Genomic DNA, 24,503 nt, shown 5'->3' on the forward strand with positions numbered 1-24,503 from the left:
TCAGGCCTGTTTCCTGATGGTGACCCTGTCCCCAGTGTGGATATCAGTCCATCCTCGGGTGCCCAAGCTCTCCAGGGTTGTGAGTCCCTGAAGGGCTTGGACGTCAGCCTCCATTCAGCCAGCCTCTGCTGGGGACCCTGAGAGAGGCAGCTAGGCAGAGACAGGCTCTGGGCAGGCAGCCGGAGAGAGAGGCTGCATGCCAACAGCATTAACTGGAGCGCCTGGCAGGAGATTCCAGTCCTCACCGGCTCCTGGGCACTACCAGGCAAGGTGCCTGTGTTAGACGAAAGCACACAGAGGGAGGGGGTGGTTGCTCTGTGATGACAGGTGAGATGGCAGGGACAAGCTGGAGATACAGGTCGGCACTGTGAGAGTGGAAATCTGGGAGTGGGGCTAGGGAACTCGCAGAGTGGAGAATGGGGGTGTGGGACCAGCAATGGGGGTGAGGGTCCGGGGAGGAAGTAAAGGGACTTTCAGAACAGAGGTGGATTGGTGAGAGGGGAGCCATCCTCACCAGACACGGACAAGTTGGTCGTAAATACAGACTCACACATGCACACATAGAGACAGGGCCACAGGTTGTCAGGTCTGGCCCAGGCATTTGGCTCTGACGGGGACTTCCTCTCTGACATCATCCTCACACGGCAGAGGCCTCCTAACATTCTAATTTTGCCCAGGAACCACTCTGACTCTGCCATCCGTGAACTTATCTAAACCTTTCCAAAAGTAATTTATATTTCCAGCCTGTATCACCTCTAGGGGAAATGATTTTCAAAGTTTATTCCCTGCTGAGTGCAGCAGGATTTCCTGTTATTGGTTTTAAACTTGCCTCTCCTGAGCTCTGGAGGTGGGGCAGGAGTGGGGAGGGGTTCATTCTATCAGGCTAGGGTTTTGTGAAGAAGCCCATGTTCCTTCTCCATGCCCTTTCTGATTTGATAGATTTCTACCATATTCCCTCTTAGCCTCACTCTGTACACTGAAGTTGTCCCAGGTGGGCTAGTCTGATTTTATATGACAGTTCCCTGCTCATCACAACTCTCTTGATAACAGGCACTCATAGCTGTCCTAAACTTTACAGTTACCTACATATTGTCGTCTGTGTGAGATCCCAGTCTCTCTCACACCCCTGTGACGCAGGCCCCCAGGGATCACTACTTCCATTTCACAGATGTATAAACCGAGGGTCAGGAAGGGAAATGAATTACCCAGATCGCCTATGTGTGTACTAAAACCCAGGTTATCCCTAATCTTGGGCTGCTTCTCCCCTAAGGAGGCATGACCATGAGCATGCAGGGACCCCCCCACTCATGCATCAGGAGAATGAAACATTCACGGCTTGTTTCAAACTCCCTTCCCAATCATGTCCAGCCTTCTATCACCCTTCTAGGTCCCTCCCCAGGAAAGAAGCTCCAAATACTCTCCCCCAGACACCATCCATATCATTTTCCCCAAATTAAAACTTGCTGGCCATTCTCTGCCCAGCCCACCGCCTTTCAAGATAAGATTTTCCTAAAGCTTATCCCTCACCAGCTTGGCATTTTACTACCACCCAGGAGACTTTAGATTTAACTGCAAACTTGGTGATTTCACTGTACACATCCTCTTCCAGATCTTTTATTTAAATGTTAAAAAAAAAAAAAGATTAGCTCCGATTCTTGGCTGAGCTCACATCTTACACTTTTCTATCCAGAAGACTGTTTATTCATTCAGACCTTTTGTTTCCTTTGTCAGCTCCTTATCAATGATAAAACAGTTGCTTCGAATTCCAGACGAATCCATTTTTAAGACACACTTACACACGGGACTCTCGCCCCAGAATACCTGGGATATACACAGTCAGAAGACACAGACCCGAACACACAACACCCTTTGTCAAAGCATCCATTTATATCGATGCTGGCACCTCCATAGCCATGCTCATGCACACAAGGATTTACCCCCATGCTCACACTTCCCTCCGCACTCACTCACACACCTGCAGGTCGAGGAGGGACATGGCACTGCCCTTTGAAAAGCTCAGTGATTTCATATGTTTGACAGGAAGGAAGGGGATGGAGCCAGGCAGGGAAATGCCAGCACATGAGAGAAATGGATCAGAGGCTCTGGAGCATCTGGAGCTGTTGGTAGGGGATCAGGGAATTTCCTGAAATTTGGACTGAGGTGCTTAGAGAATCCTGGATAGACCTCACTCAGCCGTGGGCAGGGGACCCAGCTAGCTGCCCAGTTGCCCCTGCATGGAAGCATTCATGCGAGTCTCACACACTGAGCACACACTGGACCAGGCAGGCAGCCTCTGTTCAGACTTAGAAGAGAGGCAGGCCTGGCAGGTGGCCCCGCGCCCCCAGGGGCTGGCCTTGTGGGGCGAACATCCCTGCCTTCCAAGCATGCAGTGAGGTCACCTTCACCCATGGGTACATACTTCCTTGGTCACACCAATGCCAATGTCCTCCTCCAGGTGTACAAGCCAGCCCCTGGCCAGAGGCCTCATTCCTAGGCTCACACAATGTGTGAAAACATCTGTTACCCCACCATGCCACCCTGAGACCAGCTCTCTCCACAGCCATGCTGCCTGCAGAGAGTGGGGATCACCCACAGTGCCAGGTGGGAGCCTGGAATTTCCAAATACTTTCATGAGATGCAGCTGCCACCTGAAATCCCAAAAGGGTGATGACTCCCAGCCTAGAGAGTCATACAGGCACCAACCAGGGCCCAGAGCCCACCCGCCCGTCGACCTGTCAGACTCCATTCTGCCTTGGGGCTGCCACACTGGAATGTCTCCCATAGCCAACTGGCACAGGGTGGGCCCAGCCTGCCAGCCACCCTGGCCCAGCTACAGGGGATGGAGCACATGGCGGCTGGTCCCGCAGGAGCCCTCACAGTGCACATGTGGCTCCTCAGGGAATTGGGAGGGATGCAAATTGAATTGTAATCAGGGACACTGTCTCTCAGCACCTGGGGACAGCTTCTCCCTGGGAGGGCAGAGGGCGCTCAGACTCCTGCAGGGGCACAAGCAGCAGGCGGGAGGGTGGGTGACAGGCACTTACACTGCTGGCTAGACACGTCTCTGAGCAAACAGGGCCCTGCTCCTTTCTGCATCTGCCTGCTGCTCGGGAGTTCTGAAGTCAGATCCCTCTTGCTCTCTTTTTCATCCTCTCGGCATTTTTCTTCCCCTCAGGGTCCTCAGAGAAGTCGCCATAGAAAGATCTTTAAATGAATGGCCTCTCTCTGGCCCCAGGGAATATATTAGAGTTCTGAAGGGATGGCCAAAATGGGGGAAGTAATCCGGGGAAGACAGGGAGACATATCGGGCAGGCCGGGCCGCTAATGCCCACCATGCATCTCAGCAAGGTCGGGAAGCCGCGAGCCACTTCTCACAGGCAGACAGGACAGGGACTGAGAGGAGGAGAGAGGAGGGGGACCGCGTCTCAGCTCCTTCTTTGTTCTCTGCACTCCCGACAGCCTGCAATTATTTCATTTCTTCACTGGCTCGTTGCCCGTCTCCTCCACTAAAACGTCAGCTCCAAGAGGGTGTGCGTACAGCTCCCATGCCCTGCCCGGCGTCCCCAGGGTCCGACTCAGAGCCTGGCACAGAGATGGTGCTCAACAAACATTTGTTGAAGATGTGAGTTGAGAAATGAATGAATGAGTGGGTGAGTGAATGAATTAGTGAGTGAAGCCACGTGGGGCAGACTCGCAGCCTGCATCCAAGCCCATCCACAGACGAAACCAGGCTCCTGAGGAGGCTCAGAGAAGCGTCCCCCAGGCCCAGGCAATGACCTAAAGCTTCTCTTGAGTTGGGCTCCTCCCTACTCTGATTTGGCCTCAACCCCAGCTGCTCCTGCTGCTCCCTGCGTCTTAGCCAATTACCCGTGTTCTGGAGGCCAGAATGGCCACCATGTGTGCCAGGCCTGTGCTTGGGGCTGGGTAGGGAAGAGAGGATCTAAAAAGGTATGCGCCTTGGCAGAGGCCAGCCCCATGCAGACCACTGGCTCTTCTCTTGTTCCTCCTCTGCCCAAGTGGTGACCAAGCCCTGCCCGTCCACCTTCACCACGGCTGGCACTGTCCCGGCCACGGCTGGGGTGCAGGCCTCATCAGGCCTCACCAGGGTCATTCTGGTACCGAGCTTTGCTTTCTCACCCATTGCTCTGCCACTGAGCCACCATAATGCTTCTAAACTTCAGATCTGGTCACATGCTTTCCTGACTTAAAATCTCCCACGGCTCCCCACTGCCTCTGGAACGGCTCGAAACTCCTTGGTGTGGTATTAAAGACCGGGCATAACGTGGACTCAACTTATCTTCACAGCCTCAACTTCTGCCACCATCACCATGGCAACAGCAAGGACAGCAGCTAACAGGTCCTAAGTTCTCACCATGTACCTGCCCTACACCGCACACCACGACACGGGCTCATCTGATCTCTCCTCCTATAGGATAGGCGATCGCTGTTCCCAATGCACAGATGAGGAAAGTGATCTGCTCCAGGCTGAACAGCAATAACAACAAGAATTATTATTAGAGCTAAAATGCACTGGGCATGAACTCTATTCCCGGCATGGTTCCAAGCATCTCCTAACTGTTACCCCATTTCCCATTTAGTCTTCAGACCAGCCTCTGCAGTCAGACTGTCAGCCACACACCTGACTTTGCCATGTCTTGGTTTCCACATCTGTAAAACGGGGAGCGTAGTGGCAGCACCTCCTCCAAGCTCTGTTGCGAGGCTTCAATGAGACAACGTGTGAAAGCGCTTAAGACAAAAGAGACTGCTTCCCAAGCAGGGGCACACCACCACGGGCTCCAGGAAGATTCGGGCGCAGCAGCGAGGCTGCTTGGCTGAGGGCAGAAGGAGAGACGAGGACCTCCACCAGGAGGCAACGGCCAGCCGTCAGGCTCCAGGAAGTGGAGGAGAACGGAGGAGGAGACAGGTATGAGGTTACAGGTCTTGTGGGGAGGACCGGCTCTGGGCAGTGCAGGAGTCCAGGAGGTGCCCGGGGCACGGGCCCTGTGTGGCTGGAGGACGAGGGCAGCAGAGCAGAGCAGGTCGTGGGGAGAGGCCCATTTACAGAGGCAGGCTCATGTGCCAGACCCAGGCCAAAACTGTGTGCCTTCCACTGAGCGGAAAGAGCGGCCCATCGAAGGTTCAGCTTATAGGGAGGGAGCCTCCTGGACTCCCCTGGGTACATGCTGTCTCAAGCACTGGGTCCCTGCCATGTTGGTAGAAGTGTGATGGCCAAAAGGGTGCCCAGGCCCCTGGCATTGGAGACCTGCCCCCAGGGATGGGGAGGTGGGGCCCAGGGGGCTCCATACCAGCTGACTGGAGCTGCCATCTGCAGTCCCATAAATCGCGCCCTGGCCCAGGCTGGCAGTCCATTAACATGAAAGATTTTATCACACTTTACAACCTCCCTGTCTTGTACAGCGACAGCAGGTAATTAAAACAATAATTGTTTTCTGATGTTGCTTCTGCTGAACGATAAAAGCTTCCAGTTATTTTCTTTTCACTGGGGTCGGTGGGGGAGGGGTCTGATCTGGGGTACAGGAGTGAGGCACAGGGCCACAGAAGTTTGGGAGGCACAGAGGGGTGAGGAAGGGACTCCAGTGTGGTCACCACGGAGAGACGCCTGCAGAAGCGGGAGTCTCGCTCGGCAAATCTCCCAGCACATCCTCTCATACACTTGCCAGTACACAAGCAGGTACATGCCACATACATGCCCTGTGCAAGCACATCCTTCATGCCCAGGCCTTAGCGGCCCTATAAGCTTCTCTGGAGAGGGCCACCCTGCTTAGGAGTCTCCAGGAGCGGAGGAGAGAGTCCCTGGCCAAGAAGGCTGACAACAGCTGGGACCTGGAGGAGCTGGTCTGTCCAAAGCCCTAGGGAACCCCTCAGTGGCTCCCATCCATCTGGAGAGGGAGACACAGACAGGCTCTAAAGAGTGGGGGTGATGAGGAAGAGTGGGGGGTCTAGAGCCCTGTGAGTACCAGCCTTATTGCTAATGAACTTATTCTTCCCAGGTGGCCAGAAGCCTGGCACACAAGAGATGGCTTGCCTGGGAAGGGCTGGGGTCCCTCAAGTCCTAGAGGGAGCTTGACTCAAGGATTATGATGCATAGTATGGTGAGGGGTCTTCTGTGTCCCCTGAACAATCATCCAACCTCTCTCCCTCCCATCCACTCACCCACCCATCCATCCATCTATCCGTCCATCCATCCACCCGTCCATCCATCCAACTATCCATCCATCCATCCACTCATATACTCATCCATCCATCCAAATGCCCACCCATCTACTCATCCATCCATCCATCCACCCATCCATCCATTCATCCATCCATCCAACTATCCATCCATCCATCCATCTGTCCATCCATCCACTCATATACTCATCCATCCATCCAACTGCCCACCCATCTACTCATCCATCCATCCATCCACCCATCTGCTTGTCTGCTTGTCCGTCCGTCCATCCACCCATCCATCCAACAAATACTGACCTTCTCCTTAGTGCCAGGCACTGTTCTAGGCATGGGGGACATAACAGTGAGCAGGCCAAGGTCCCTTATGTTCTAATGGGGGGAAGGAGAAAATAAAGAGCTAACAATTCAAAGAAGAAGGTCATCTCCGATGTTGGTAAGTGCCACGAAGAAGCTAAAACAGAGAGTGTCAGGCTGCTACTTGAGGTTAGGGGCCAGGGGGAGCCTCTCTGAGGTGACTTGAGTGAGGTTTGAATGACATGGAGAAGAGGGGAGAAGATCGGGGGCTGAGGCTTCTGGGCCCCAGTGCCCTCAAGGACCCATACACCCTATGGTCTCCACCAGCCAGTCCTGTGACCTGCCCACTCCTTGCCACCCCCAGCCCTATACCCAGGAAACCCGTGGTGGGTATGGGTGGGCACAGGTGGGCGTGGGGTGGTGACTGGCATGAGCTCTGCTTGTGCTAGTACCCACGAATGACATCGTACCTGGGGGGCTCCCCCATCCTTGCCCCCACTGCCCCCCAGGTCTGCAGTAAATCACCATGATGCTTTAAAACAAATACTTCTTAATCACTAAAAATTGAAATGATTTCATGGGAAAATGTTAATGTATTCGGAATCACAGCCGAGCACTGTGTCTGACAAATTAGCACCCAGCCCGCCGCATTGTTTGTAGCCACATTTATCCTGGTGATGAGACGCACACACAAAACGGAGCAGAGGGGTGGCGAAGGGCAGCTCCCAGCTAGGGGCATGCACCGGGCAAGAAGGGAGGGGGGAGGGAAACAGGGTCCCAGAGGGCGGAGAGAGGCCAGTTCCTTCCCTGACAGCCAACCTGCCCACCTGCCGCCTGCAGGGCCATGTGCCCCCAGCTGCCCCAGTTCCCCCGACCTGCCCTTTGATGCCAATCCTGGCCAGGTAACCCACACCAGGCAGGGCTGGCTGGCCTGGGGGGCAGGCTCCACACAGATTCAGGCACCAGTGAGGCTGGAGCGCCAAGAGAGGAGAAAAACAAGTTTTGCAAGAATTTAATATTTCAAAAATAAGCAGAAGGATGTGGAGAAACTGGAACCCTCATGCCTTGCTGGTGGGAACATAAAATGGTTGCTGAGGAAAACACTTTTTGGGTTCCTCAAAAAATTAAACCTAGAGTTCCCATATGACCCAGCAACTCCTCCCAGGTACGTACCCAAGAGCTCTGAGAAGAGGTGCTTACACAAGCGCATTATTCACAACAGCCGGAAGGCGGAGACCACCCAAACGTCCATCGATGCATGATACCCGGGAAACCAAACGTGCTCTCTGAATACAGTGGAACGTTACTTGGCCATGGAAAGGAGTGAAGTGCTGACACCAGCTACACCATGGATGACCCTCCAAAGCATCGTGCTAAGTGAAAGAAGCCAGCCTCAAAAGGCCACTTTCAGGAAATTCCCAGAACAGACAAATCCACAGAGACCAAAAACAGGGCTGTGTGTGGGGGGCAGAGGGAGTAACTGCCTAACGGGGGTCTCCTTTGGGGCTGATGAGAATGTTTTGGAACCAGATAGAGGTGATGGTTGCACAACATTGTGAACTTACTAAATGCCACTAAACTGTGTACTTTAAAATGGTTAACTTTATGTTACATGAATTTCATCCTAGTTAAATATACACACACACAAATACGCACCAAAGTGCTTAAGAAGGGGGTGAACCTCCGCTTCACCCGACATCCCTCCGCTCAGCTTACGGTTGGTATCTGATTCTGCGAGGTGGTGGGATGGTGGCACTGAGACTGCAGGATGGTGCTGTCCTCGCCTGAGGGTAAGTGGCCTGTCTTGCCTTCTCCCCACACCCTCCCTCTTCCCGCCCTCACCCCTGCCCCTGCTCCCCACTTCAAGGCCTCAGGATCAGCTCCCTGACAGCGCAGACCTGGGCCATCCCGCCCATTTCCCAGACCAGGCAGAGGAGTGCCCCCTGACCCTCAGACCCGGGCTCCCTCGTCCGGCACCCCCACCTGCGTGTCTCCTTCCTCACCCGCGTTGGCTCTGCGAGATCTGCCTTCAGAGGGACTTTCAACCGCTCAGCTCCTCTGACTGTGCCTTTCTGGAACCCGAGGGGGCATATGCACAAAGGAACACAGAGAAAAGTCACTGTGTTCTCTCTTCACCCTACGCCCCACTTGCTGGTGCCCAGACCACAGCCGACGTTCACTAACCACCTTTCGGCCGCTGCACCCATGGCTGGCTCCGTCCTGTCACTCAAGTCTCAGCTCACACGTCGCCTCCTCAGAAGGGCCTGACTGTCCAGTCTAACTTGCCCGCCTCTAGCTCACTCGCAGCCACGTGGCCGTGTGGCCCTCTTTCCCTGCCTACCGCCTCCTGAAGAGCATCTTTCCTCATTACTGGAACGTGCCTCTGTGCTTACAGTCATCTCCTCCCACGTATCCGCAGTGCCTAACGTGTGGCCCAGCACACAGTAGGTGCTCCACCAATGCTGATTTAATGACTGAGGTGTCCCTGTCTTCACCTGGCCCTGTCCCCCAGTCCATCTCTCCGCTTCCCTCAAAGCTCCCCGGGGTCCTGGGCCTTCCGCCCCACCTCCTTCTGCAGACATGCACCCAGAGGGGCTGGGCTGGGGCCTGGGGCGGTGGCGGCCCCCGTGACGTGGGGCGGTCACTTCAGTCTGAGCCTGCAGAGAGAGCTCATGTACAGGTGCTTGACCGGCCCCTGCTCCCAGCACTCGGCCTCCTCCTCTGAAGTCTTGGAGCACCCACGCCTTTTCTAGCTCTAATATCCTTCTGTCCCAGCTCTACACATTCCAAGTGGCCTCTGGCCACCCCCCTCTTCCCGGCTCTCTGATGTTGGTGTGGCGCTTCCCAGCACAGGCCCCCCAGCAGCTCCCCAGCCTCCACGTGGTGCGTGTCCTCCAGGCCTCATCTGCACAGCCTCTCCCCACGGCCTTCCCCGCGGCTGCTTCCCTCTGCTTCTCCAAGCTTTAAACTCCTCCCTGGCTCCCGCGGCTCTCTCTTTGGCCTCCTTCTGGCTTCCTCAGAATCATTTCCCAAATCTTCCTTTTCCATCTCAGCCACAGCCTTTCCCCAATCACCCCTTAGAATGGGATTCCAGCTCACGGTGCCTGTGACCAGCTCCTTATGAATGGGCCTCTCATCTCCACTTCCTGCCCTCACTACATCTCAAAGTGCCAGGCCTGGGTTTCCAGTGATCTTTCAGACGTTTCCACCTGACCGTCTGCTGCCAACTCAAATGGAACAGGTGGAATCTAAGGCAGCAAACACAGGCTCCTAGAGCGGGAGGGGTGGGGTGGGGGGAGAAAAGGCGTCTGCACACATCCTCGGTGCCCACCAGACACTGAACACTGTGCGCGGGGTGGGGAATGTAGCCTTAGCGTGCAGAGGTGGTGGGGGCGCCCCCAGAGGTGTGGGGGTGCCTGGGGTGGAGGACACCTGGGGTGGTGGGGGTGTATACCTGCCAAGGTGGCAGCCAGGTCCCAGCCCCTGCCCACCCAGGAAAGTGGTCTCTCAGTGCCCAGATCTGATTTTTTCAAGAGAAACCTGTATCCTGGACTTTTACGTGAATTCTCTAATTTTCAGAATGTTATATCTGCCACCTGGGGGATGAATGCCCTGCACACTGCCACCTGGCCACCCCTGGATGGGTGCTTTGCCCACATCATCATGTCTTCCTCCTGAGATCCTGTGCCAGGGCCCTTTCAGGTGCAGGGTACCGAAACCCAACCCAAGCTGGCGTAAGCCTAAAGCAGGAAGTTCTTGGCTCAAGGGTTGGGAAGGCTGTAGGGGCAGCTTGGAGGACTGAGAAAAAAGTCACAAAGCCCTGAGTCTCCGGGGGTCAGGGCCAACAGGACATCTCCCCCTTTAGCTTGTCTCTGATATTCCTGTGCATTGGCCCCACTCACCTCTGCAGTCAGGCTCTCTCCATACAATGGGGAAGTAGCCGCCACTGGTCCAACGTCCCTGCCGGCATCTTCACAGCTACCCACCCCAGAGGCAGAGAGGGCAGCTCCTCCACCTCCAGGCGGGAAAAGCTGCGGGAAGGATCCTGACTGGCTGAGCCCAGGTCATGTGGCCAGCCTGGACTAATCACTGTGCCCAGGACCCCTACCAGCATTTGCCAGCCTGGTCAGGTGCTTTCCCCCAGGGAGCGGAGGGGGTACCATGACTGACAGTCCCACCCGGACCACATGGTGTTGGGGAGGAGCCCACCTAAGGAAGGGTGGAGGTGCTGTGCTCATGAGAACACGTGTTGAGTAGTCAATAACGGGCACCAGAGAAATGACAAGATTCTATGAGATGGGGTCATCTCTTCAGAAAGCCCAGTTCCCAACAGGAAAGAAATTTCTCAAGGCCAACTAGTAAGGGTGGGGCTGAGAGAGGAGTCCAAGTCAGTTCCGAAGCCCCACCCTTTCCCCTTCACCATAGAGCCTCACCAAAGCCACCTGCCACCTATCCACAGTCTTCCTGACAGGTCCCGACAGGCATGTTTCAACAGCCCTACCGAACGGGCGCTCCCTGCCTGCCAGGCCACCATGTCACTGCTTGTTAGGAAGGTCTGTCTTGGTGTCCTGTGTCTCTTACTTGCTGGTCCTGACCCTACCTTCCAGGGCTACACAGAACAAGCAAACCCACCCTCCCCTCCTGCCTTCAGTGCCCTGAACTAAAGAGGACAGCCCGTCGCCACCCTGCCCTTCGCAGGACTTCTCTCCCAGGACATGACTTTAAGTTCGTCCCTCTAGTACCTATGGCATCTGCCAGCCCTCACCACCCTCTGTTACATTCCCTGTGCTCAACTTGCCCAGAGCCAGTTTCTGTTGCTTGTGGCCAAAGTGCCCTGATGGATGGCCATGCTCCGGATAGGGCCTGACGGGGTGGAGTTCCCTGCGGGCAGCCCACGGCACCGTGGAGCCCTCTTGCTCTTTCGGCTTCTCCCCCATCACAGCTCCCCATCCATTTTCTGCCTCTGACATCACTTCCCCAGGCTTGAAAGCTCTGAATCATCTTTGCCTCCTCCCCATCCTCACCCCCCACATGCAACATCCAGAGGCTCCTCCTTTCAAATGTCTCCCACATCCATCTCTCTTGCTCCATCCCCACTGCCTGCTTGCTGGGAAGGGAGGCCTCGTCATTTCTTGCCTGGATGACCGCAGCAGCCTCCTGGCTGGTCTCCTTGCCTCCAGCCTCTCCCTGCTCCCATCCATCCTCCACGCGCTGCCAGATTAATCTTCCTTAAACACTGCTCACCGCCTGTCACTCCCCAGCTCAACGATGTAGCCAGCCCTGTCGCTCTCTGGTCCCCCACAGGCGCCGTCTGCTCCAGCCAGGCTGCGCCTCCTGGCTCCCCTGTACCCACACTGTCACCAGGGAATGCCTGCACTTTCTTCCCCTCCCTTCACTGTCGGGCCCAATCCCACCACATGCCAAGGTCCCAGGCAGAGTCCCTCTCCTACTCTGGCCTCAGGGCCCCCAGAACTCAGGAGCAGAGGAAGGGGGGTGGCCACGGACCAGCCCTGAAGCCATAGGCCGGCAGGTGGGTTGTCCTTGGCCAGCCCATCTGGGCTCTCAAATGTCTCTGTGGCCTCTGCCACCTCTCTGCTCTGTGTATCCTGGGGACCCACCGGGCCTCCAGGCAGTCAGGAGTCATACCTGGCCAAGTGACTCTGGGTGAGTCATCCTTCACCACGTCAACCTTCCTTCTCAAGCCCTCTCGTGAAAGTTCGTCACCCCAAAATGAGCACTTCCCAAGATTCTAGATGGCAGGGTCCTGCCCTTTATGCCTTCTGCTAGTGCTGTCAGCCAAGGACTCTGTGGGCGTCACCCCCCAACACAAACATACACACACGTCCACACACACACACTGCAGGGGGGTGTCACAGAGGGAGGCCAAAAGTGAGCATACACACTGCTGTCCACACAGCATGAGCTCTCAATTACAGAGCATCCGCTGTGGGCCTGGATTGGGCTAAGTGCCCCATACAGAATAACTCACTCAGTCCTCACAACCCTATGAGGCAGGAACCCTCCCTGAGCCACATTTGCTGGATGAGGACACTGAGGCACAGACAGCTGGAATCGCCTGTCTAAGGTCAGCTGGTTTAGGATTCTAACCCACACCCTCAGCTCCAGAGTCCCGGCTCTGGATCACAACCCTCTAGTCCCAACGGACTCCCCAGCTCTCCGCCCACCAGCGAGCCTGGCGCCCGCAGGAGCAGACCCTCCAAGCCTGGGGAGGTCGATGGGTCCTGCAGGCAGAGGCCTAAGGAGCCTTTGTCACTCCTCTCCTGTGACTACTTCTTCAGATGGCTGGGGTGACCAGGGAACAGCAGTGTGCTGGAGCCAGCTCATCCTGGCTCGGAGGGCCCATCATTTTGCGAGCCAGTTGACATCACACTGGTAGCTTGAAATAAGCTGTGGTGGGAGTATTTACACCACGGAAATTGGCCGATCTGTGCCTGAGCTCTCCCAGAGAGATGACTGTCAAACCTTCACCAGCACGTCACTGCTGGGGAGGGAATGCTGCCCACCCTCAGAAGGGCGTCCCGGCCTATGGGTGGTGAGCTTCAGGCAATTCACGCTAAAGATAAGCCCCCCAGGAGAGCAGGGGTCTGAAAGGAAAGGGGTCTTGGCAGGACTGGGTGGGTCTCAAAAATGGACCTCTGGCTGTGTGATCCCAAAGGACCTGGAGGAAGCTAGATTCTAGAAGTGTGAGAGCAGCTGAAGACATCTAAAGAGGCTCAGATTCTGGCCAGACATACTCAACACGGACAGACAGCTGGAAACCAAGGACAAAGCCTCGGATGAGAGGCATGGGCGGGAGAACCGTGTGAGAAACACTAAGCTCAGGTCCAGCTGACGCTTGTGGGAAGGGCTAGAGCAAGATGGCTTGGAGGAGGAGGACGGGACAGGGCGGGCCTGCTGACCCCACCACTGTGCACCTGAGGACACCACAGGGGAGAGGCAGGACAGACTGTAGTAGGAAAGCACTGGAGACCAAAAGGCAAGATCAGGACAGGTCAAGCGGCTGTTCTGAATGAGTTCAGGCCTCTGGTCCTGATAAATCACACCTCAGTCCTGGCAGGGGCCTGCTGAACCCCCCGCCGGCCCCCGAGAAAGTGGGAGCGGGAGCAGCTGTGGGGCAGGAGAGGCGTGAGCTGCGGTCCAGTTCTCAAAAAGGGAAGAAAGTTGGATTCAGTGAACGCACCAGTTAGGTTCTGTGAATGCAAGCAACAGACACTGATTCTCACACTTTTAAGCAAAAAATGAAAGTACTGGTGAGAAATTGGGTTGAGAGAATAAAAGAGGCTTAAAAAGCAGGCTCTGGAGCAGGAGAGGAACCAAGACAGGGGAAATTATTTACCTGTCTCACTTGGGCTCTGCTGCTGAGACGAAGGGGCTCCCTAAGACACTCATTAAGACTATATGCAAGGGGAGAGGTCATGGTCATGGGGTCCTGGTGGGACTGGAACGGAAGCCGGACAGATACAAAACACAACAAACGTCCACTGGAAGAGCCACAGCTTGGAGAGGCTGATGCAAACCCCAGGCCCGGCTCTGGTAGCGCTCTCAGTCAGCCACAGATGAACAAGGGAAGCAGGGACACTGAGAGACACGCTGGGACCCCCACGGCCTGTCACGCCAGGCCAGCTTTCCCTACTATAGGGTTACTGTCCTGGGAGCTCAGGGCCAGCCTGGGAACAGTGTGTGTGGGTTTCAGCCAGGCACCTGATAAAATATCTCAGGATCAGTAAACAGAGATATATGAACCAGATGACGGCACATTTAAGGGAATGCAAAACCTGTTGGGTGGCCAGCAGTGTCCTCTAACACAGCTGATTAAAAAGCTAGCGTTGATCCAGACTTGGATCTTTACCTCTGAGCCTCAGGCTGGTCCCTGGTGCTATTCAGCATTGTTATTAAATACTCGGGTGAAATATATGGATGACATCCTGGTTAAATCTGAGGACCATGTACCCATCCCTTCTCAGTGGACAAGAAGCTGCGAGTGGTGGCCAACAGCCTGCATAACAGGACGGCGGCATAAGCGGTTCAGGGCCAAGCTAAATTGCATGACCATAACCCTGGCTGTGGGGACTGGCGCACATGGCATAGCACTTGGGTCGGACAAATGAGGAATGACTGGGACATTTGTTGGATGGCTGAGGGAAGAGATGCTTTCTCTTTTCTCTCCGGACCGGGCCTCCACGGATGGAGCTCTGGTAGCTCCAGCAGCCACCTTGGGGCTGTGAGGCAAGAGGTTGTTGGAGAGTGGTGCCAGCACCTCAAGAGCAGAGATGAGGGATGCATCCTGGTGGCACTGTTCTCCCTGGATCCAACCCTGCCTGAAGCCAGGGCCACCCCTGGCCTTTCAGTTGTATACGCCAATAAATCGCCCCCCCACCGCCCCGCTTTTTTTTTTTTTGCTTAAGCCAGTTTGGGTTGGGTTTTTCAATATTTGCAACAGACACACTTAGTATCCTACACTAGTCCATGCGGGGGCATGTGTCCCAGTGGGATAAGCTCCTGAGACTGACATCTAGAGGCAGGTAAAAGGAGGCAGGGGGCAGGGAGGGGGCTGGGAACCATGCCACAGGAGGAACAGCTGAGAGGACTGCAGGCGCCTGGCCTGAGGAAGTGCCGATGTCTTAAGTAACTGAAAAGGGGAAGACCCATCCTGTGTGGCCCCAGAAGGAAGAGCCAAGAACCATTTGGGGGAACTTACTGGGAAGGATTCCCCTTCATTTTAAGAAAGTAGCTGTGAACAGTCCCGGCTGCCTGAAGGTGTGTGGCCCTGGGCAAGCTGGAAAGCCAATCCCGGAGGGGTTGTATCATCAAAGTCCTGGGGCCTGGATGGCCCCGCCCAGGTTTAGCAAGTGCCCACTCTGGGTGGGGTCAGGAGGCAGGATGTGGAGGGGGATATGGGTTTTCCCACCTGCATGAGGGGACTGGCCTACACAGAGAATCAAGGTCCCCTGACCTTCTCCCATGGCCTTTTAAGTCCACGAGATACCAGACAAAGCTCTGCTGACAACTGGCCACATGGGACAGGGTTCTGCACCCCACGGTGTGGGTTGGGGGAGCTGAGTTTGAACAGTAACAAGGTACCAGTTCTGCCACTTCCCTGAGCCTCAGTGTCCTCATCTAATAAATGGGACTAACCTCACCGACCTTGTGGCTTGTCTTGAGGTTCCAATCAGATGATGCAGGCTGAACCCAGCACGGCCACGGTGACCACCGCCACCAAGTTAATTAAAAATAACAAATGTGGCAGTCTACAGACACCAAAGGCTCCTCCTCTTGCCGCCCTAGGTTTCTCTCCTCTTAGCAGAAGGAGGATGCCGTTGGGTGTCAAAGACCTGGATTGGAACCCCAGCCCTGTCTAGGATGGCCACCTGGGACCTCGGGAAGCCCAGCCCTGCCTCATCTGTAAAAGGGGACCCCAGACAGCCGCGCACTTGAAGGCCCTGGGCTACAGGAGGTGCCCAAGCAACAGGACCCTCTCCTTCCTTCTGCAGCGAGGTCAGCCTGGGGGCTCTTGGAAGTCCTGCAGCCACCAGGCCGCCGGGGTGCCCACCGGCCAGTCGCGGATCCGGGTCCCGGGGAAGGCGGTGGGGGCGGGGGAGGCCGCGAGCCGCGGTGCCCGGAGGCTGGACGGCCGCTCCCCGGGCGGCAGCCGAGCGCTCAGCCAGGAACTTGTTAACAGGCCCGAACAAAGAGCCGCTAATCCGGCGGGCGGCCGCGGGCGGGCTGGCGGGCGGAGGGAGCCCGCCCCTTCCCGCGCGGCCGCCCGTTCGTTCCCAGCGCCGGCGCGGGCAGGGCGGCGGGCAGCACGCGCAGCGCCCGCTTCCCCTGGACGCCCGCGGGGGCGCCCTCCCCGGAGCCCCGGCGGGCGCGGCTGCTAATTGCCGGTCCCCTGGGCTCGGGCTCCCATTGGCTCGGGTCCCTGCCGCCCCACCGCCGCTCACGTGTTCCGAAGCTCGCCTGGCCGGAGGCCTGCCTCTAGCCCGTGACCCCCGCCGACCAAGCTACGAGGAGGACGGGTGGGGGTTGTTTTGGGGAGGAGGTAGGATGTAGTCACGCCGGGGAGGCTAAAGGAAGCACTCCTACCTGCCTGTGCTGGGGACCCTCTTTGGGAGGGGGGGGCTGGAAAGATGCCGGCGTGGGAAAACCCAACAGCCCCTCAAATCCGTTTGGTCTCCACCCCAAATAGGAGGAGGTACGGTCTAGCTGGAGCTGCACTCCCCTGCAGGCTCTCAGGTGGACGTGCTGGGGTGAGGGCATGGGAAGTCCCACTGGCCACCCTGGCTGGGGGGTATAGGGCAGAAGTGGCATATAGGGTCCAGAGCTCCCTCCCCAGGGGCCCTGCAACTGTCCCTCAGGCTCAGGCAATTGACTGACTCCCCCTACCCAAATCTCAGCCGCATATTTTCCTGGAGCTCAAGGTGACCCTGAGCCTTCCAATCGGACACAGCTCCGACATCCGGGGATGGGAAGGGCCTGGCTCTGGGGGGCTCACCCAACAGGACGCTGGCCCTTGTTGCTCTCACCATGGCCCCCTCCCTCATCTAAGTGGGACCTAAGACTTGCCCCGTGTGGCCTGCTCTGGGGATGAGCACTGCGCTCAGGCCTCTCCTGATCTCTGTGAGTCTCCCCCTCACCCCCATTTCACGGGGGACTAGGATGGGCCGGCCAACAACCACTCCTAGAGGGGGAGGGGTGGGGGACTTCTGTATGCCCTGCCCCTGGGCGTCAAAGTGGGCAGAGAAGAGACGCCAGGCCTGTCCCCCATTCCCAAATGGAGGCCTCCCCTCAGGCCCCTGCCCTCCCACCTGGCCCCCCAGCTGCAGCCTCTCCCACAAAGATGGCACCAAGGACTCTCCCAAGGAGAGGATGGGAACAGTGCCCTCTGCCATATCCATCACTGTCAAGTGCTAACATTTATCAAGTGCCTACTGTGTGCCAGGACTGAACTGCATCAGTCTGCCTAATCTGCACAGCAGCCTGTGAGGTAGGTCCTTTTATGACTCCATTTTAGAGACCCGGAAACTGCAGAAGAGCAGGGAGGAGCTGGATCCATGGCCAAGAGCAGGCTGAGGCACAGCACTCACTCTCAGGACTGACCCTGCACTTGCGCCGCCCATATTTTGCACCCTAGGCACCTCCCTTGCCTCACTCAATCCCAGCCTTGGTCCAAACCCGGACCACAGAGCCTGCCAACTGCACCATTCCACCACCTGCTCGACCTGCATGGGGTTCCGGCTCCAGGGCAGGCTGCCTGCGGCATCTGGCGGCATCTGGCGTCAGTGCCTGGGAAGAAGGCGGGCCTCAGGCACTGGCGCTCTGATCTTCTGAGGGTCGTGAGAAGGCCATGGGGTGTGTTCACCAGCTAAAGCTCACCCTGCTTCCTGGCTTGGGTGCTAGGACTCACAACTCCCACCTCTGCCTCACAGCCACCTGGCTCCAAGGCAACGCAGGCAGCTGCTGCAGAGTGGCTGGCAGCTTTGGCAGGTGCTGGGCAGGTGTGAGGGGAACCTAGGGGAACCTGTTGCTGAATGCATGTCCAAGGCAGCCTCCCCAATAGAATCATCAAGCCCAATCCTTTAGTATACAAAGAGGCACACAGCCCAAAGAGGGTGATTTGTCCAAAAACACACAGCCACCAAACGGCAGAGTCGGGACTAGAATTGAGTTCCATCCAGGGTCCCCCTCCCCTTTGCTGCCACGTTCTGTGTGCCAGTGCTAACCATCAGCACACAGCTCCAGGACAAGCTGAGCCCAAATCATCATCTTCACAGAACTCCCAAACAAAACTCTTTGCACACTGGAGGCATCGATGTCTGAATCAGGCCCAGGGCCCTGCAGGGGGCGATGCGAGTGGATGGGGGCCGCAGGCTTCTTCCAACGAGACGAGACGCACCGACTCCTTCCGGAGGCTGGAGCAGCGAGAAGGGGAGCTGCTCACACTGAGACCCCCTCTTCTCCTCTGTCTGGGCTTAGGCCCTGAAGCAGCTTAAGCACCAACCTGTGCTAACTCGTGCCCCTTCAAATGCCCGGAAAATGGAGGCAGGAGACACACACGCCACAGGCACCTGCTCCATGTCAGAGCCCACCAGGGCAGTCTCTCTGAGTTGCCCATCAGCTCCTTACTGTCGTCCCAGGAAACAGAACTGACCCCATCCTACAGGGGTAGAATCAGGCTGGGGCGTAAAAGTAACTCGGCCAAAGTCAGATGGCTTGGAGACCCAGTCCTGTCTTCCTCAAACCTCCTGCCCTTTCTGCTCCACCTGACAGGAAGAGAGGCCCGAGGCGTCCCACAGGGTGGTGGACCCTTCGATGCCACTCCCATGGAGGAGACGAGGAATGAAGGGGTGGGTGGGTGGAACTGATCGCAGGAAGCTGAGTGCCCATCTGGGTGGCAAGGATGGTTGGGGCCCAGGGGCCAGGCTCTCCTGGGGTTCAGTCTCAGGAACCAGGAGCCTCGAGTAGGTGCAGCACAGAGTAGGCCAAGTCTGTGTGCCAAGTCCAGCCCAGAAGACGGGGTGGAGCCTGAGAAAGAAGCCCCAGGACAGACTGTCGGGGTCAGGAAGGGCAGTGCCACAGCTTGGTGCCCCTCAGCCCCACCTTCCAGGGGCTTGTGCCTGCAGGTCTGGGGGCCAAAGTGAAATCATTCACATGAGAAGATGCCCATCCTGGAACATCAATGCCTGGGAGGGATGGAGGTGGGCAGGGAGGTTCCTATGCAACAGACATGGACATATGACCTGTGTGGGGGCCCATAACACATAAGCTCATGGGAGCTGGTTTGCTGTCTGTGGGTGGGGCTTCAGCTTGCTCAGCCCCACCCCAGACAGCCTCCCTGGAGCAGGGCAGACTGTGTTTGGGGTCAGGGATGGGGACGGCTGCCAAGGGGGGCAGAGTAAGTTCCCCTTGCCCAGCTGGAGAACCCAAAGTCAAGCGGAGGAAATAGAAAAAGGCAGCACTTGACTGGCTGGGACTCGGGGCATGCTGGGGGCTGAAAGCAGAGTTACAGAGACAATGGCAGTACTTGTGGGAAGCCCTGGCGAGAACGAGGAAGAGGTGACTTGGGCCAGAGGCCTCTAGCAGCTGCCCCAGGCCCCAGGTGCCTCTGCAGAGCCCAGCAATCAGTACCTCTGTCCTGTCGCCACTCAAGGCTCATTGGTGTGCCACAGCCCCTGCACAGGCCGTGGGAGGAGCTGGGGAGGCCTCCTAGAGGGGCTGGATTGAAGCTGGAGGCTGAGATAAGCAGGGTGGAGATTGGCAGCAGCAGGGGGCTTGGCCTAGGTCTGGATAGAGCTGAGGAAGTTGGGGTGTGGCGGGCAGCATGGCTGGCAGGGCCACGGGCTCCAGGTTCTGCAAGGCAAGGGAGCTAGAGTGCGGAAGCCAGAGCCTGTGTGGGGGTGTGGATGCCTGGCCCACCGGCAGTCAAAGCCAGGAGGACGCCCATTCCCCAGAGGTCAGCCCAGTGAAGGTGGCAATGCTTCCCTGAGGGCCCCAGGCTCGGGGCTGGACTCTACCTGCTGGTACTGGGGAGCCACAGAAGGCTTCCTAGTGGGGTTCCCCCCCTGGGCACCAGGGGCATTAGTCTAAGTGGAGGAGGCACAGGAGGGGGAGGAGTGGTGGTGGCCACTGCACTGGTCCAGGTGAAAAGGGTGAGGCAGAAGGGGGCTGGAGGAGGGGCAAAAAAGGAGCAGAGGGACAAGAGCAATGTCACAAGTAGGGCTGAGCTGGAGGACTTAGTGACAGATTAGACATGAAGCGTGAAGGAGAAGGGAGAGCCAAGAGGGACTGTAAGGTTCTTAGCCCTGAGCTGGGGGAATAAGGTGGGGGACTGGCAGGGCTCTCGGAGGAGGGGGCAGGAGAGGGAGGGCCTGGAATGAGCAGGCACAGGCATGTGTGTATGTGGACACAAGTGTTCCCAGGTGGCCGCGAAGCCCAGCACCGGGGCCTTCGCCTAGAGAAGAGGTCCCCTACCCCGAGCTTAGGGCAGCTGCTGCCTTTGAGACTACATGGCTTGAGTCTGCAGGTCTGGGGCCCAGAAAGGGCCCAGGAAGGGGTGTAAGACTGGAGAGGCCCCTACTCCGTGGCTGAGGCCCAAGTTGGCTGCTCCTAGAAACCAGGTCAGGGGCTCTTGGTTGGGGCTGTGGTACCTGGGTCAGTGTCAATCCCAGGCTCCTGAAGGAAGCCCCTCCCAACACAGGTAAGGGGGAGCAGGCAGGCCAATCAGAGGACCAGACCTCTCCTGGGGACAGTTGGGGGACTCCAAACTCAGCCCACCCCATACCCAAGGCAGAGTGAGTGAGAGCAGGGTATCTCTTAGCCCTAAAGAATCAAGACACCTTCCCCCACAAACCAACTGTTCCAGTCTTGGAGTGGAGGTGGACAGAGGGGTCCAGGACCAGCCCTGAGGATGGGGGTGGGGCCGGAGAAAGAGGCTACCAGGATAGATTGTCAGGGTCAGCATGGGCAATGCCACCACGTGGTGCCCCTCAGCCCACCTTCCAGGAGAGCCAGGTTCCATGGGCCCCTCCCCCAAGGAGTGCAGCCATCTGTGTGACTGGGAGACTGACAGATGTATGCGGCCCACAGGGGTGGGGAGGCAGGTGCCAGCCACGTGACTGGGTATGAATGGGAAAATCCTGTGAGACAGGTGGGTCCTTGTGTGTGGAGACACAGAGAGGGGTCTACCTGGGTGAGCGTGCTGAAGGGACAGGCTTTTGTGTTAGGCGGTGACTGAAGGTGGGCGCTTGGCTGGGGGACCTGGAGGCTGCAGTGGTGCTGGCCCCCAGCGCCCCCTGCTGCCTGGCTGGCCATCCCTCCCTCAGCCGCTCACACACACATTTTTCACTAGCTGCTGGTGCCGAGGAGTTGATGGGCGGTGCGGGAGGAGCCGGGGTCATGGCAGGGCCAGCCTGCCTGGGCACGTGTGCCCAGAGCCTGAGCAAGACAGCAGCAAAGGGCCTCAGCCGAGAGAAGGGCCCCTCCACGTCCTTCAGCAGCTCCTCCCACAGGCCTGAGAGGGGATGCCTGGAGGCAGGCTACGCTCTAGGGCAGCCCTGCGGCACTGGCTCCCCGGGCAGCCTTGGCCCAGGCCCCGACAGGGGCCCCACCACTCAGGATGTGGTTCCCCCACTCTACGGCCTCCTGAGGGATCCATGTGGCACCCCCCAGGCTGCACTGCCCTGACTCACCCGCACTTATCAGCCTCTCATCTACACATGCTCACCTGTGCAACTGCTCACAACCGCCACACACATGTGGCAGCCCAGTTGTCAGACACGCTCATCTGGCCACACACATACCAATGCTGCACACACTGCCAGCTCCCATCATCACCAGGGCACACATACCAACCCACAGCCCTCACGTGCTCACGTGGGCAACATGCAGATATGACCACACAGCCCTCTCACACATATCTGACTCAGTAAACATTTCCTGGGCTCCTACTTGGTATCTGGCGACACTACCCTTGTGAGGAACATGAACACCCCCAGCTCGCCATGGTTAGGGGTCCAACCCACACCCCCTGAGTGTTGCACACACACTCCTAACACACACATGTATGCAATATGAACACATACCCAACGGCAGTGCAGCCTCCCAGCTCGGTCAGGATTAGAAGGGGAGGTCATGGGGCAGAAGGGTTTGTAAAGTAAGGATTTGAGGGCTGATGGGGTGATGGAGAAGGGAGACAGAGAGAGGACTGAAGGGGCAGGATGGGGAGTGTGGCCAGGCAGTGGTGGGTGCAGGATGTGCTACGCAGAGACCCTTTAAAGAAACAGCCATCAGCCTCAATCATTGGGCTGGTCTCTGAGCTCTCACTCATTGATCTCCCATCAGTCTGGCTTTGCATCTTAGGAACTCCAACAGTCCCTTCTGACACTCCTGGGATCAACAATGGCCCGGCCAGGGTGGGGGGCACCCCCCAGGTTCTCAGGGCAGCAAGAATCAAGAATTGCTAGGGCAAGCCCCATAACCCCTTGATCACACAAATACCCCTCACCGCCCCCTCCATACTCACATAAGCTCAGCTCTGCTAAGAGCATAGTGGGGGGCAGAGATCAGGAGGCCCCAACAGCTCAGCCTAGGTGGAAGCTCAGGGAGATCAGACAAAGGATGCAGGGGAACTGTCCCCCACCCCCAAGGGAGGTGGGCTGAGGGCTGAGTTACCGGGCTGGTTAGGGTGGTTGACGGGACAAGAAGGGAAGGAAGGAGGGCTGTGCAGTGAAAAGGAGACGGGGAAGTGCGACCCGGCGCGCACAACTCTGGCCCCCATGCACCAAGGAGGCCAGCAGCCATCGCCAGGAGCCACAGCCCGGGCCAGGGGCCGCGGCGCTTTGTGCGGGCTGCAAGGGCTGGGGGCTGCTGTATGCGCCTCCACGCCTGAGTGTGTGCGTGTGCGAGCGTGTGCGGCGGGGACAGAGGAGGACACTGTGTTCCGAACGTGGGCAGAGGCCAGGTGCCAAGCTGGGAATTGTGAGTAGCTGTTTGGGGTAGATACGAATACCAGGAAGAGGGGTCTCAACCCCCCTCCTCGATCTCCTGGACACTGGGATGTGGTCAATACCCTCCAATCTGTGACCCTTAAAGTCAGGCTCCCTGGGCGTTGATTCAACCCCCCGACCCTGTTCTGGGGCCCGGCAGCCAGCAAACTTCCCCCGCCCGGAGGCGTGGGGTGTCTACACTCGCCAGCCCCGCGCGCTAACAGCTGCTCTTGGACTTGGCAGAACCCAGGCTTCCGGGGAAGCGCGCGGGGAAGCTGCGCAGCAGCTAGGGGCGGCCCCCGCGTCCCGCCTCGCAAAGTTTGGCCTCGGGGGGCTCCCAGACGATCCGGCAGCGCGGGTCAAGAACCCCCTAGAGCAGCAAGCGTTCACGCGCACAGTCCCCCACAAGCCTCCCCAGAGCGCGCGCGTGACTCACCCGAGCCGCGGAGCCAGGCGGTGAGGACTATGCCCAGGAGCGCTGGCCACAGGCCGGGCCGGACGGCCATGGCCGCGGGCGGGTGAGCGGGCTGGGCGCGGGGCCCCGCGGGCGGGAGGGCGGCTTTCAGCGCCTCGGCCCAGAGCCCCAGCCCGGGGCGCCCCCGGGGCCCATGCCAGCGGACTGCGCTGCCTCCGGGCGGCCGGCTGCGGGGCGCAGACGGCGCGTGGCTCCCCTGGGCACCGGGAGCGCAGCAATGCAGCCGGGGCGGAGCGCAGCGCCAGCCGCGCCGCGCACCAAGCCAGCCGCCGCGCGGAGCCCGCAGCCGGGGAGCGGGCCGGCGGGCGCCGCAAAACCCGGACTGGAGCACCGGAGCGGGGCGGCGGCCAGGAGGGGCGGGGGGGGGGGGAGGAAGGAGGGGCCAGGCCGCCCCGCGCCGCGTGCAAGGGCCACGGCCAGCTCTGGGGATCCCTTCCGGCGATGCTCGAGGCTCCCTTGGGGAGGGGCTGGGGTGGTGGGCGGGGAGGCCTCCCACCGCCCCGTGCGGTCTCCAGAGACCGGGCCAGGAGTCTGAAACCCGGAGTGGATCGGCTCTTCGGATCCGGGCTCTCCCGGGCCCGCCAGCCTGCGCACAGGTGGCCCGGGAGGGGCCCAGCGCTGCGGCGACCCCGGCGCGGCGCCAGACTGCAGAGAGCGGCCCGGGGCAGGGGTGCCCAGGGCAGGTTCCGCCGCAGTCCTCTCCCCCAACCCCACCCCACTCTCCGCCTTCCGGCCGCGCTCCGAGGCAGTCAGCGCGCTGCGGTACGCCACCAGCCCGCGGCTGGGATAGGAGACTGCGGGAGCGTGCCCGGGCCGAGGTGCCCTAGCAGGCCAGACTTGGGGCCACCCGCAGTCCCACCACGTAGCGTGGTGGATCCCAGCGTGACTCAAAGCTTCCCTAACCCCACGGCGCCGTTCGCCTAAGGAAAACAACCCCAGGGCGCAGCGTATCCTACAGGTCGCGCGGCGTTTGCGCCCCTAGAGCGCACGGCGCCGGAGACGTGGGCGTGAAGGGAAGGGCTGGGCTTTGGGAGCTAGAG

At 58.4% G+C, this 24,503-nt stretch overlaps 1 protein-coding gene across 2 annotated transcripts in view; it reads right to left on the bottom strand.

The window, feature by feature from the left end:
• UNC5A (unc-5 netrin receptor A) overlaps window positions 1-23,771 on the bottom strand; it is a 61,250-nt gene extending 37,479 nt beyond the window's left edge. Inside the window, exon 1 of one of the 2 annotated variants that reach the window (XM_023617164.2) lies at window positions 23,425-23,771. In XM_023617164.2, the coding sequence (XP_023472932.1) occupies window positions 23,425-23,494 (70 nt within the window). In that variant the 5' untranslated portion in view covers window positions 23,495-23,771. The remainder of the gene's footprint in view (window positions 1-23,424) is intronic. The other variant, XM_023617165.2, reaches the window with a different exon arrangement.
• Window positions 23,772-24,503: the final 732 nt, after the last annotated feature.

Source organism: Equus caballus, chromosome 14 (genome assembly GCF_041296265.1).
Source record: "Equus caballus isolate H_3958 breed thoroughbred chromosome 14, TB-T2T, whole genome shotgun sequence".
In the NCBI taxonomy this organism is placed as follows: Eukaryota; Metazoa; Chordata; class Mammalia; order Perissodactyla; family Equidae; genus Equus; species Equus caballus.